The 13681-nt window shown below is 46.5% G+C and overlaps 1 protein-coding gene across 1 annotated transcript; it reads left to right on the forward strand.

Moving 5' to 3' along the window:
• Positions 1 to 1906: 1906 nt before the first annotated feature.
• LOC133055632 (primary amine oxidase, liver isozyme-like) lies at positions 1907 to 13131 on the forward strand. The gene is made up of 4 exons (XM_061140765.1): positions 1907 to 3503; positions 9913 to 10198; positions 12413 to 12542; positions 12784 to 13131. Exons 1-4 carry the CDS (start codon positions 1907 to 1909, stop codon positions 13129 to 13131), a joined length of 2361 nt encoding a protein of 786 aa, XP_060996748.1.
• The last annotated feature ends 550 nt before the right edge of the window (positions 13132 to 13681 follow it).

Consider the following 13681-nt stretch of genomic DNA (forward strand, 5'->3'; position numbering starts at 1 on the left):
ACTTGTGTTTTACAGGGAAGTATCACATAAATACATATTTTCATATCTTAGAAATGCGTATTCAGAAGACATGGATAACACTGGTTGCTGCTGTGGAGAGGAACCAGGAGACGGGGACTCAAACAGGAGGCAACTTAGTAGTATAAACCCTTTAGAAATTTTTGAATTTTGAACCATATGACTATATTAATATTCATTTATTATTATTAATAAATGGGCCCAACAAGATTTGACTCTGTTCTTTAAACTAACTTGTGTTTTAGGAAGGGGTAGGGTACGGAACGGAGAAGGCAGTGGTACCCCACTCCAGTACTCTTGCCTGGAAAATCCCATGGATGGAGGACCCTGGTGGGCTGCAGTCCATGGGGTCACTACGAGTCGGACATGACTGAACGACTTCACTTTCACCTTTCACTTTCATGCATTGGAGAAGGAAATGGCAACCCACTCCAGTGTTCTTGTCTGGAGAATCCCAGGGACGGGGGAGCCTGGTGGGCTGCCATCTATGGGGTCGCACAGAGTCAGACATGACTGAAGCGATTTAGCAGCAGCAGGGTACGGAAAGCTAAAGTGAGTTGAGACATGGGCTTGGGGACTCAATTTTCTCAAGTGTTTGAACCTAGAAAAATGGGGGTGGCCTCTGGTGACCCCTTTGCCTCCACTTGTCTGTACATGTACAAGAAAAATGTTAAACCTCATTCAATTTCTCTTTTGCTGTCTCTCACTCACTCTCTCTGTCTGACTCTCTTCAAAGAAGGGAAATGAGAAGCAATGGGGAGGGGTGACTTCCACCTGCTGGAAGCACAGGCAGGGCTGGGAGGTGAAGGACAGGAAACAGATTTCAGATGCTTCTCAGCTTCTGACCTGAGGGAGTCACATCCAGGGAGCACACACAGTACAGAAGCTTCTGCTCCCTTCTGTCCTGCTCCAAGCCCAGGTTCACTGCTGGGTCAACAGTGGATGGAGATGAGTCTGTGAGCTGGAGAGAAGCTAGGTTCTGAAGAACAGGGAGAAAGACCTCAGTCAGGAGAGAGGGCCCGTGATGGCTGGATGCATTTATAACTTGGCCCAAGGTGGAAGTTCGCAGCCAGAGTTCCAGGCACTCTGACCTGTGATGATCCACCAGTCCTGCTCATGGGATAGGGAGAGGGTCTTTCTTACACTGCAGCTCCCATCCCCCTCCAGGTTGTTACTGGTTCCACCCCCTGAATGTTTCCCTCCAGTGACTCAGGGAGCTCAGGGCCTCCAAGATGTTGACCTGGCTCAGCCCTTCAGTCCCCCAGCTCCTCCCTGGTGCTTTGGGTTCTCAGCATGACTCTGCAGGCTCCTGTGGGTGCCTGTAGGATTCTGCTTGATGGGGGAGCAGAAGGCAGTGATGAGGGCTTCCCAGACTAGAGGAAGGAAGGAGCAAATCCTGCTGGAGGGTTGTGCTCAGGTGCATTTTGCTTGCAGCCACATAGCCAGGAGAAAGGCTGCATCTGCATGAGCAGAGAAGCCCAAGGACAGTCCCTTTCTGCCCCCGTCACATCTTCCTCTCCTCCCTCCAGCTGTGTCTCCCAAACCCAGCCCTCCTCCACTTTGTGCCCCAACCTTGAACCTGAGTGTTTGATTTGGAACAAGAAGACAGAGGCTGACGTGGACCACTTAAAGTCCAGGTTTCTACCTCAGCCCCACCTCCCGAGCCTGGTTTGACCATTGCCTGTACCAAACCTCCACTCCCTGTCAACTCTCTTTCCTTGGCTGCTTGTCTTGAATTTACCCAACATGCCATCGCCCAGAAGGACCACCCAGAGCCAGGCACCTCCAGAGACTGAAAGAGGCATCGAGCACCCAGGTCCTGTCTGTCTGTCTATCTTGCATTCTGCATTCCAATTGGAGAGGCTGAGGACAACCAGGAGTTTTAGAGATGTTCATCTGCATTTTTCTGTCCTTGTGGACTCTTCTGGTAATGGGCAGGGAGGAAGGTGGTGCTGGGAGTGAGAAACGAGTTGGGAAGCAATGTCATCCCAGTCTGCCTCCCCGCTGCTCCTCCGGATTCCCCAGTGTCCAACCTTGGACACAGCCTGACCAGAGCCAGCTGTTTGCAGACCTGAGCCGAGAAGAGCTGACAGCTGTGATGAGCTTCCTGACCCAGAAGCTGGGGCCAGACCTGGTGGATGCAGCCCAGGCCAGACCCTCAGACAACTGCGTCTTCTCGGTAGAACTGCAGCTGCCCCCCAAGGCTGCAGCCCTGGCCCACCTGGACAAGGGGAGCCCCCCACCTGCCCGGGAGGCACTGGCCATCATCTTCTTTGGCGGACAACCCCAGCCCAATGTGACTGAGCTGGTGGTGGGGCCGCTGCCCCAGCCCTCCTACATGCGGGATGTGACCGTGGAGCGTCATGGGGGTCCCCTCCCGTATTACCGACGCCCTGTGCTTCTCCGAGAGTACCTGGACATAGACCAGATGATCTTTGACAGAGAGCTGCCCCAGGCTGCTGGTGTCCTCCACCATTGCTGCTCCTACAAACAAGGAGGACAGAAACTGGTGACCATGAACTCAGCTCCCCGTGGCGTGCAGTCAGGAGACAGGGCCACCTGGTTTGGTCTCTACTACAACATTTCTGGGGCTGGGTTCTTCCTGCACCCTGTGGGGTTGGAGCTGCTAGTAGACCACAAGGCTCTGGACCCTGCCCAGTGGACCATCCAGAAGGTGTTCTTTCAAGGTCACTACTACGAGAGTCTGGTCCAGCTGGAGGAGCAGTTTGAGGCTGGCCAGGTGAATGTGGTGGTGATCCCAGACAATGGCACAGGTGGGTCCTGGTTCCTGAAGTCCCAGGTGCCCCCGGGTCCAACTCCACCTCTGCAGTTCCATCCTCATGGGCCCCGCTTCAGTGTCCAGGGCAATCGAGTGGCCTCCTCATTGTGGACTTTCTCCTTTGGCCTTGGAGGTTTCAGTGGTCCTAGGATCTTTGACATCCGCTTCCAGGGGGAAAGAATTGCGTATGAAGTCAGTGTCCAGGAGGCCTTGGCCATCTATGGTGGAAATTCTCCTTTGGCTTTGAGAGGCCGGTATGCAGATGCCAACTTTGGTTTGGGGTACTTTTCCACACCCCTGAGCCGTGGGGTTGACTGTCCCTATCTGGCTACCTATGTGGACTGGCACTTCCTTCTGGAGTCCCAAGCCCCCAAGACACTACATGATGCCTTTTGTGTGTTTGAGCAGAACAAGGGCCTGCCCCTGAGGCGACACCACTCAGATTTTCTTTCCCACTATTTTGGGGGCGTTGTAGAGACAGTGCTGGTCTTCAGGTCTGTGTCCACGATGCTCAACTATGACTATGTGTGGGATATGGTCTTCCACCCCAATGGGGCCATAGAAGTCAAATTCCATGCCACAGGCTACATCGGCTCAGTGTTTCTCTTTGGTGCTGCCCGAAGATACGGAAACCAGGTTGGGGAACACACGCTGGGCACTGTCCACACCCACAGTGCCCACTACAAGGTGGATCTGGATGTAGGAGGTAAGACGTGCTGGCGGAGGCAATGATTCCAATGAAAGAGTCTGAAGTCTTAAGCCTAGATTTAAAAGTTTTCATTGTGCCAATTCCCTGGTTGTCCAGTGGTTAAGACCCCACATTTCCACTGCAGGAGGCAGGGTTCCATCCTTGGTCAGGGTACTAATATCCTGCTCGCTGGGAGGCCAAAGAGAAGAAAAATCTCTTTGAAACATTAAAGATGTACAAGTATATGAATAAATATGAAAGTCATCAAACTACTCAGAGATTTTCAACCTTAGTTATTCTCTCATGCTTAAAAAATAATTTTTTCTTTTTTAAAACTCTGCACCTGCAGTTCTAGAATATATCACAGTATGTGCTATGTATGATACTATACAGTGGTGGTTTAGTTGCTCAGTTGTGACCGACTCTGCGACCCTATGGACGGTAGCCCGCCAGGCTCCTCCATCCATGGGATGTCCCAGGCAAGAGTAATGGAGTGGGTTGCATTTCCTTCTCCAGGGGGTCTTCCTAACCCAGGGATGGAACCCACATCTGCTGCATTGGCAGGTGGGTTCTTTACTACTGAGTCACCTGGGAAGACCCATGGTAAGATATAGTGGTATAGATTTTTACTGAAATTTTTCAATCATAATGTACATATATTTCTCAGTTCTAATTTCTCACATAACAACATATTACACTCATGCAAACAACAAATATTTACCGAATGCATATTTGTGCCAAGCACTGCAGTAAAACAGTTTAACAAAAGAAACCACATCTCTGCTTTCAAAAGGCTTAGGTTATAATGGAGGAGTAGGGACCACATGAAGAGCTCCTGGCAAATGTGAGAGCAACCTTTTCTTTTTTTATTGAAGTTTAGTTGATTTAAGATGTTGTGTTAATTTCTGCTATGCAGCAAAGTGATTCAGTTATACATACATATATATATTCTTTTTCATATTATTTTCCATTATGGTTTATCTCAGGATATTGAATACAGTTCTCTGTGCTATGCAGTAGGTCTTTGTTATTTACCCATTCTACATATAGTAGTTTATGTCTGCTCATCCCAAACTCCCAATCATCCCTCCCCCACAGCAACCACAAATCTGTTCTCTATAGCTGTAAATCTGTTTCTGTTTCAAAGATATGTCAATTTGTGCTGCATTTTATTATTTATAAGATTTTTAATTGGAAGATAATTTGTTAACAATGTGTTACTTTCTGCTGTTCAACGATGTGAATCAACCGTAAGAGAGAGAGAGAGAGAGAGAGCGAGAGAGAGAGAGAGTGTGTGTGTGTGTGTGTGTGTGTGTGTGTGTGTATATATATCCCCTTCCTCATGAGTCTCCCACCCACTCTTTCCCTTCCCACCCCTCTAGGTCATCACAGAGCACCTGGCTGAGCTCCCTGCATTATATAGGAACTTCCCACTAGTTATTTTACACAAAGTATTTCAGTGCTACACTCTGAATTCATCCTACCCTCTCCTTCCCTTGCTGTGTCCACAAGTCAGTTCTCTATGTTTATGTCTCCATTCCTGCCCTGCAAATAGGTTCAGTTCAGTTCAGTCGCTCAGTCATGTCTGACTCTTTGCAACCCCATGAACCGCAGCACACCAGGCCTCCCTGTCCATCACCAACTCCCGGAGCTCACTCAAACTTATGTCCGTTGAGTCAGTGATGCCATCCAACCATCTCATCCTCTGTCGTCCCCTTCTCCTCCTGCCCTCAATCTTTCCCAGCATCAGGGTCTTTTCCAACGAGTCAGCTCTTCGCACCACGTGGCCAAAGTATTGGAGTTTCAGCTTCAGCATCAGTCCTTCCAATGAATATTCAGGACTGATAGATATCCTTTGGGATGGACTGGTTGGTTCACCACTACCATTTTTCTAGAGTTGATATATATGTGTTAATATACAATATTTGGTTTTCTTATTCTGACTTACTTCACTCGGTATAACAGGCTATAGGTTCATCCACCTCAGTTCAACTGATTCTCACTTGTTCTTTTTCATGGCTCAGTAATATTCCATTGCATATATGTATTACATCATCTTTATCCACTCACCTGTCAATGGACATTTAGGTTGTTTCCATGTGTTGACTGTTGTAAATACTGCTGCTATGAACACAGGGGTACATGTATCTTTTCAAATTATAGGTTTGTCTGAATATATGCCCAGGAATGGGATTGCTGGATCATATAGTAACTCTATTTTTAGGTTTTAGTGTAGGAGGGTTCCCTTTTCTCCACACCCTCTCCAGCATTTGTTGGGAAATGTTTTTTTCTATTCTTTTATTCTGTTCAATATGGTAGTCACTAGCCACTTCCATCGTGTTTATGTGTATCTCACATCTTCTTAATCTAATCGTCAGTTGTTGTACTTGGGTTGCTTCTAGGTCTTGGCTATCGTAAATACTGTGGCTATGAACTTTGGGGTGCATGTATTTTTTTGAATTACAGTTTTCTCCCGGGCCCAGAAGTGGAATTTCTGGATCACATGGCAACTCTATCTTTACTTTTCTGGGGAACCTCCATGCTGTTCTCCTTGGTGGCTGCACCAATTTACATTCCTACTAACAATGTAAGAAGGTTCCCTTTTCTCCACACCCTGAGAGAAAGATTTTTATGCTTATCCTCTTTGTATCTCAGTTTACTCAAGTATAAAAATGGTTTAACAGTGCATTTCTCATAAGATTGTTGGGAGGATAAATGACTATTTGAAGACATTTTTTCTTTTGAAATAACTTTTTGTTTTTGGCTGAGCTGGGCCTTCATTGCAGAGCATCGTCTCTTCGTCATAATGGCTGGGCTTTCTCTAATTGCTCTAGAAGCTCACAGGCTTCTTTTGTTGTGAACAGGCTCTAGAATGTGAGGGCTCAGTTAACTGTGGCTCTTGGACTTAGATGCTCCCGGGCGTGTCAAATTTTAGCTCCTTGACTAGGGATCAAAGCTGCATCCTATGCAGTGGAAGATAAATTCTTAACCACTGGACCACCAGGGAAGTCCCTGAAAAAACTTTAGATTTACAGAAAAATTGCAGACATTATACAGAGTTGCCATATATCCTTCATTGACTCCCCTTAATGTTAACATCTTACAGAAACACAGGACAGTCAAACCCAGGAAATTAACATGACTACAATACTATAAATGGCAGACCTGATGAGAATTTTATCAGTTCTTCCACTGATTTCCTTTCTCTGATTCAGGATCTAAACCAGCATCCCACATTGCAGTTAGATGTCCCATCTCTTTATGGTCTTCTCCAATCTGAAGCAGTTCCTATTATTTATCTGTTTGGCTGCATCCAGTCTTAGTTGCAGTATGTGGGATCTTCACTGCATCAAGCGGGATCTTTTGTCACAGCCCACAGGCTCTCTTGGGCCAGACACTCTAGAACATGAGGGCTCCGTAGTTGCGGTGCGTAGGCTTCCTTGCCCCACGGCACATGAGATCTTAGGTGGGATCTTTGATTCCCCCAACCAGAAATCAAACCCATATCCCCTGCATTGCAAGGCAGATGCTTAACCACTGGACCACAGGGAAGTCCCAAGAACTGACACTTTAGAAGATATTAGTCAATCATTTTGTAGAATGTCTTTCATTGAGTTTTCTCTGATACTGTTTCATGGTTAGATTGAGCTTGTGTTTTTGTTTTCATGGAGTTTCTTGGGTAAGAAAACCACAGGAATGACACTACACCCTTCTCAGAGCATCGTATCATGGGATACATCTTGTCCTTATGTCTTATCGCCAGTGATGTGGGACTCAACCACTTGGTTAAGGTGTTATTTTCCAGCTACCTCCATTGCAAAAGTTACTGTTTTTCCACTTGCAATTAATAAATATTTGAGGTAAATTTTTGATACTATGCAAATATATTATTTCTTTTCTTCTCAAGCTATTTCTTCTCATGCTCTTGTCTATGAATATTAGCATCTATTGGTGGATTTTTCCTGCAACAGTGATTATTACTGTGTCATTTACATTTGTCTCTTTTTCTTTATACATTTATTCATTGGAATTTTCCATAAAAAAGTGTTGTCCTTCCATTTTATTTACATATGTAATTATTTGTTCATAACTGTATGGACTCATGGATATTTTATTCTAAGGGTTATAACCCCCTACTATCATTTTTTTTTCCCTAAATTGTTCCAGCTTTGGTCACTGGGAGGGCCTTCAGGTTAGTTCCTGTGTCCTGCTGATATGATTCCCTCCTTTTTTGAGCACTTCTTTACTCTCTGGCACAATATGTTCCCATTCCATCTTGTATTTTCCCTCTTCTAACCCTTAATTCAACCACTTCTCCAGGAATCTCTGATTTCTTTTACTGGAGAATAGTATTTAGAAACCAAGATCTGGGTACCAGGTGTGCTCATTATTCCTGGGATGTCATTGCTTTTAGGGTCTTTTATTGGACTTAACTAGAAAATATATGTATGTATTCTGACACACATTTCTCTCTTTATCTCTACATCCAAACTAGGACAACTCTTTTTAAAAAAAATATATGCACTTGTCTGTTTATTTATGGCTTTGCTGCATCTTTGTTGCTGTGAGTGGGGTTTCTATCGCTGCAGTGCATAAACTTCTCATTGTGGTGGTTTCTCTGGTTTCAGAGCACAGACTCTAGAGTGCAGACTCAGTAGTTGAGGTGCACGGGCTTAGTTTCCCCGAGGCATGTGGAATTTTCCCAGAGTAGGAATTGAACCCATGTCCCCTGAATTGGACAGGGAAATCCTTTAAAAAAAAACACACACAACAAACTTTTTATTGGAGAATAACTGATTAACAGTGTTGTGATAGTTTCAGGTAGATAGCAAAGGGACTCAGCCATACATACACTTGTATCCCTTCTCCCTCAAACTTCCCCCCATCCAGGCTGAAAAATATGTATGTATTTATTTATCTATTTGCTAGCACCAGGTCTCATGTGAATTCTTAGTTGATTCATGTGTATCTAGTTCCCTGACCAAGGATCAAACCTGGGCCCCCTGCATTGGGAGCTCAGAGTCTTAGCCACTTGGCCACTTGAGAAGTCCTTATGGCAAACCTTAAAGCACATGTAATGGTATCTGATACACATGGAGAAGAATTAGCTATGATTGTTATTATTATCCATATGAGTTTGCTTGTGTGGCTGTACCAGAAAAGAGAACTCTTGGCCTATTATTATCATCTATATCACCCTAATTATCATCTATAAGTAGAAAGGCTTCCCCAGTGGCTCAGATAGTAAAGAATCTGCCTGCAAGGCAGGAGACTCTGGTTCGATCCCTGGGTTGGGAAGATCCCCTGGAGAAGGGAATGGATACCCACTCCAGTGTTCTTGCCTGGAAAATTTCATAGACAGAGGGGCCTGGAGACCTATAGTCCATGGACTCACAAACAGTCAGAAATGGCTGAGCGACTAACATGCATGTAAGCAGAAACTGTGGAGTGTGGCCTAGGAGCAGTAATTCACAAGAGGAAATAGGCTTTGCTCAATCAGTCTCCACTCTCTCTAATCTTTTGAAGGTATGGAGGGAGCTCCTGGCATGTTTTAGCTTACTGCTCTTTGGTCTCAGATCACTTAAGTTGATTCCTAATGTGGAACCCAGCTGGACGCCAATAAATTCGTTCAAAACAAATATGCAGGCAACATACTGTGCCTAATTCCTTGCCAAACCCCAAACAATAGAAAACACCACTAAGCTCCAGCAGTGCTGGGCCTGGGGTCTGGCTTTCCTTCCCGCTGGCCTGCATGTCTGCTGTCCATGAGTGATGGAGCCACTTGATGTTGGCTTCCTCTGAGTACACATGTATAGTCAGTGTAGAACCAGACTGAGACCCAGGTCTCCGGCACTGCCATGAAACTAACCATGTGCCCTTGGTGACAAACTGGGGCACATCCAAGCCTCAGTTGTCCCATCCATAAAATGGGTTGTTGTGCGAGGAAAGCATCAATCCATGTAAAAGCCCTCAGCACACTGCCTGTGTAGAACTCCTCCAAGTTCAGGAAATCGAGCTACTGCTGTGATTATGTTCATGAGAAGGCAGTTCTAATAATGGAGCTTCAGATATGATATGCAGACCTTTTCCTCAGGCCAGAAAGAACCTAACTCGGCACATCGCCTGCTAGACTGCTCCAGCCTCAGGTAAACTACCCTACCTTCAGCTCCTCAGAAGGAGAAGGTCAATGGAAACTCAGTCGTAGGGCATCTGGGGTTATTACCAGAGATGATGTCCAGAAGAAAGGCCTTCTCCAAATCTCTGGATCAGGGACATCCTGGGGAGAGGGGAGGGAAGCAAGGGACACACTCATTCCAGCCTTGTCTTTGGCTCCTACTCTGAAGCCAGGAGCAGGCAGACTCCAGAGGGGACAGGGCAGCTGCCTGACTAATCTCACTCCTCCCTTCTCCCCACTCCACTCCTGCAGGACTGGAGAACTGGGTCTGGGCTGAGGACATGGCTTTTGTCCCCACGGCGGTACCCTGGAGCCCTGAGCACCAGATACAGAGCCTGCAGGTGACCCGGAAGCAGCTGGAGACGGAGGAGCAGGCCGCCTTCCCCCTGGGAGGGGCCTCCCCTCGCTACCTGTACCTGGCCAGCAAGCAGAACAACAAGTGGGGGCACCCTCGGGGCTACCGCATCCAGATGGTCAGCTTTGCTGGGGGGCCACTGCCCCAGAACAGCTCCATGGAGAGAGCCTTCAGCTGGGCAAGGTGGGTGATGGGATATAAGGGAGGCACTGGGGGAGGTGGATGGTACAAAAGGCTACGTGTTGCTGGGAGCCCAGGTTCCCCACCTCCCATGGGTGTGTGTACACACTCACAATCACACATTCTCACACACATGCATTCCTACAGCCACAATCTTAGGCTGCTCAAATTGAAGCCTACTGGGTGAATGGATGAATGGAAAGATAGATACTGAATCAAACATGAAAAAGCGTTTAAGGCATCAGTAGAATCTATGAGGTGGGTGTGTGGGTGTTCACTGTGCTACTCTTTCAAGTTTTCTGTATGTTTAAAATGTTCATAATCAAGGTTGGAGAGGAGAGACTTCCCTGGCAGTCCAGTGGTTAAGACTTCACCTTCCAATGGAGGGGCTGTGGGTTTGATCCCTGGTGAGGGAGCTAAAATCCTGTATTTCTCATGGCCAAAAAGCCAAAACATGAAACAGAAGCAAGATTATAACAAATTCAATGAAGACTTTTAAAAAAATGGTCCATATAAAAAAAAAAACCTTATAAAAAAAGATTGAGTCAAAATAGTTATTAAAAAATCCATAAACAAATGCTGGAGAGGGTGTGGTAAGAAGAGGACACCCCCTATACTACTTGTGGGAGCGTAAATTGGTACAGCCACTATGAAGAACATAGTATGGACGTTCCTTAAACACTGAAGAATAGAACTACCATACGATCCTGCAATCCCTCTCCTGGACATACACCCAGAGAAAAATATGATCTACAAATATACTTGCACCCCAGTGTTCATTGAAGCACTCTTTACAGCACTGTTTGCAGCCAAGACATGAAAACAACCTAAATGTTCGTCGACAGAGGAATGGATAAAGAACATATAGTTCATATACACAATGGAATATTACTCAGCCATTAGAAAGAAGTAATGGCTTCAGCTCCTCAGAAGGAGAAGGTCAGTGGAAACCCAGCCACATAAAATAATTGTTTAAGGAGTATGCTCAACCTAGTAGAATCAAATTTCTTTAAGTACCTTGGAAGAACATCCTAACATAAAATGTATGAATTTAACCACCAGTGGTCACTTATCTCTCAATAAAACGGGGGTAGGGGCATTGGTAGGGTGGAGGACATTTGCAGCAACATGAATGAACCTAGAGATTGTCATACTGAGTGAAGTAAGTCGGAGAAGGAGAAATATCATATGACATCCCTTACATTAGAAATCTGAAAAAAAAAATTTTACAAGTGAACTTATTTACAAAACAGATACAGACTAACAGACTTAGAGAACAAACTTATGGTTGCCAGGAAAGAAGGGTGAGGGGAAGGGATAGTTGGGGAGTTTGGGATAGACATATACACGCAGCTATACTTAAAATTGGGCTTCCCTAGTGGTCCAGTGGCTAAGAATCCACCTGCCAATGCAGGGGACATGGGCTCGATCCCACATGCTGCAGGGCAATGGAGCCTGTTCACCACAACTACTGAGCCAGTACTCCAGCCTCTGAGCCGCCACTACCAAAGCCCTCGTGCCTAAAGCCCGTGCTCCACAATGGAGACTAGTCCCCGCTCCCTGCAACTAGAAAAAGCCTGAGCTCACAGCAGTGAAGACCCTGTACAGCCAAAAATAAAAAAATTAAATGGATAACCGACGAGATCCTACTGTGTAGCACAAAGAAGTCTGCTCAGTGTTATGTGGCAACTTGAATGGGGGGGGGCAGAGTTTGGGGGAGAATGGATACATGAATATATATGGCTGAGTCCCTTTGCTGTCCATCTGAGACTATCACAACATTGTCAATTGGCTATACCCCAATACAAAAACAAAAAAAAAAGTTGAAGGAAGGAAGAATAGAGGAAGAAAGGAGCATAGTTCTGAGGGAGTCCTCCCTAAAATCCAGGTACATGAGATACTGAAATTGACCTAAGATGGGAATCAGGCCGTGTCTGTGCCAATGCATGCAGGCCCAGAGCCCCATGTGCATGGAAGCGTGAGTCACAGTCCCACATGAAGTCTGAACGACCGGCTAGTAGATGTTTGAGACTCATGATATTGAACACATGCAGGAACTTTGTGAGAGAGAGAATGGGAAGTGGACAGAGGATGATAAAGAGGCTGGACACCCTAAGACCTTTGTGCCTCCTTTCCCCTTTGTGTCCTCTCCTCAGTGCAGCTTCAGGCAGCAGGATGAGTCGATGATCTTGTGGGTCTAATCCAAACCCCCTGCAGGTACCAGCTGGCCGTGACCCAGCGGAAGGAAGGGGAGCCCAGCAGCACCAGCATCTATAATTTGAATGACCCCTGGAGCCCAACCCTGGACTTCAGTGACTTCATCAACAATGAGGCCATTGCTGGGCAAGTGAGTCAAGTGGGGGCCTGTGGGCGTGAGGGAGGAGGCAGAGGGAGCCAGCATGAGCCTCCTCACTCCCTTCCAAGTCAGAATTTTCCAGGGGTCTTTAGGGCTCACTAAGGAAGAAAGTGTTATGGTTTCACATTTTTTCCTGGTTGATGAGCTCAGTCCTTCCGTATGAGGCCACTGTGGGAGGCAGAGGTGTCCTTAGCAGCACCTGACCTCATGATCCTCTTTCTTCCCCCACTAGGACTTGGTGGCCTGGGTGACAGCCGGTTTCCTGCACATCCCACATGCAGAGGACATTCCCAACACCGTGACAGTGGGGAACGGTGTGGGCTTCTTCCTGCGACCCTACAACTTCTTTGACCAGGAGCCCTCCATGGATTCTGCTGACTCCATCTACTTCCGGGAAGACCAGGATGCTGGGTCCTGTGAGGTCAACTCCCTGGCTTGCCTGCCCCAGGTTGCTGCCTGTGCCCCTGACCTCCCTGCCTTCTCCCACGGGGGCTTCTCCCACAACCAGGTGGTTTTTGGAATAGGGAATGTGGCTGGGACCCCAGAGCCAGGGGTGGGGATGGGAGGGGATGGGCCCTGAGCTGGGGAGCCTGGGTCCTCTTCTCTCTCCTCACACCCCGAGGTCCTCTCTCTCCCATCTTCCTCCCTTGCCTCCCCCTCCCTGCCGGGAGCATCCTGAATCTGTGATGCCTGAGACAGGAGCTTCTCAGCTCTGTGGACCCCAACCTGCTGGGTTCCTGTCACAGAAAGGAAAGGAATTGCCAGCGAGGATTCTGGAGTCATGGTTATACTTTCCCCAGAAGACTATTTTTTTTAAAGTTTTTAAAATCTTATTCTTTAAATAAGATATAATTCGTATACCATGAAGTTCATGCTTTTAACATGTATACTTTAATGGGTTTTAATATAGTCATAAAGTTGCATAACCATGACTACTATCTAATTCTAGAACATTTTCATCACCTCAGAAAGAAACTCCAAATTGTGTTAGCTATGCTTTCTATTTCCCTCCAACGCCTTCCCAATTCTATGTAACCACTAAACCTTTCTGTCACGACAAATGTGCCTAGATCATGGAAATTTCACATAAATAGATTCATGCAATGAGTGGTCTTTTGTGGTTCATTTCT

Source organism: Dama dama, chromosome 5 (assembly GCF_033118175.1).
Source record: "Dama dama isolate Ldn47 chromosome 5, ASM3311817v1, whole genome shotgun sequence".
Classification (NCBI taxonomy): Eukaryota; Metazoa; Chordata; class Mammalia; order Artiodactyla; family Cervidae; genus Dama; species Dama dama.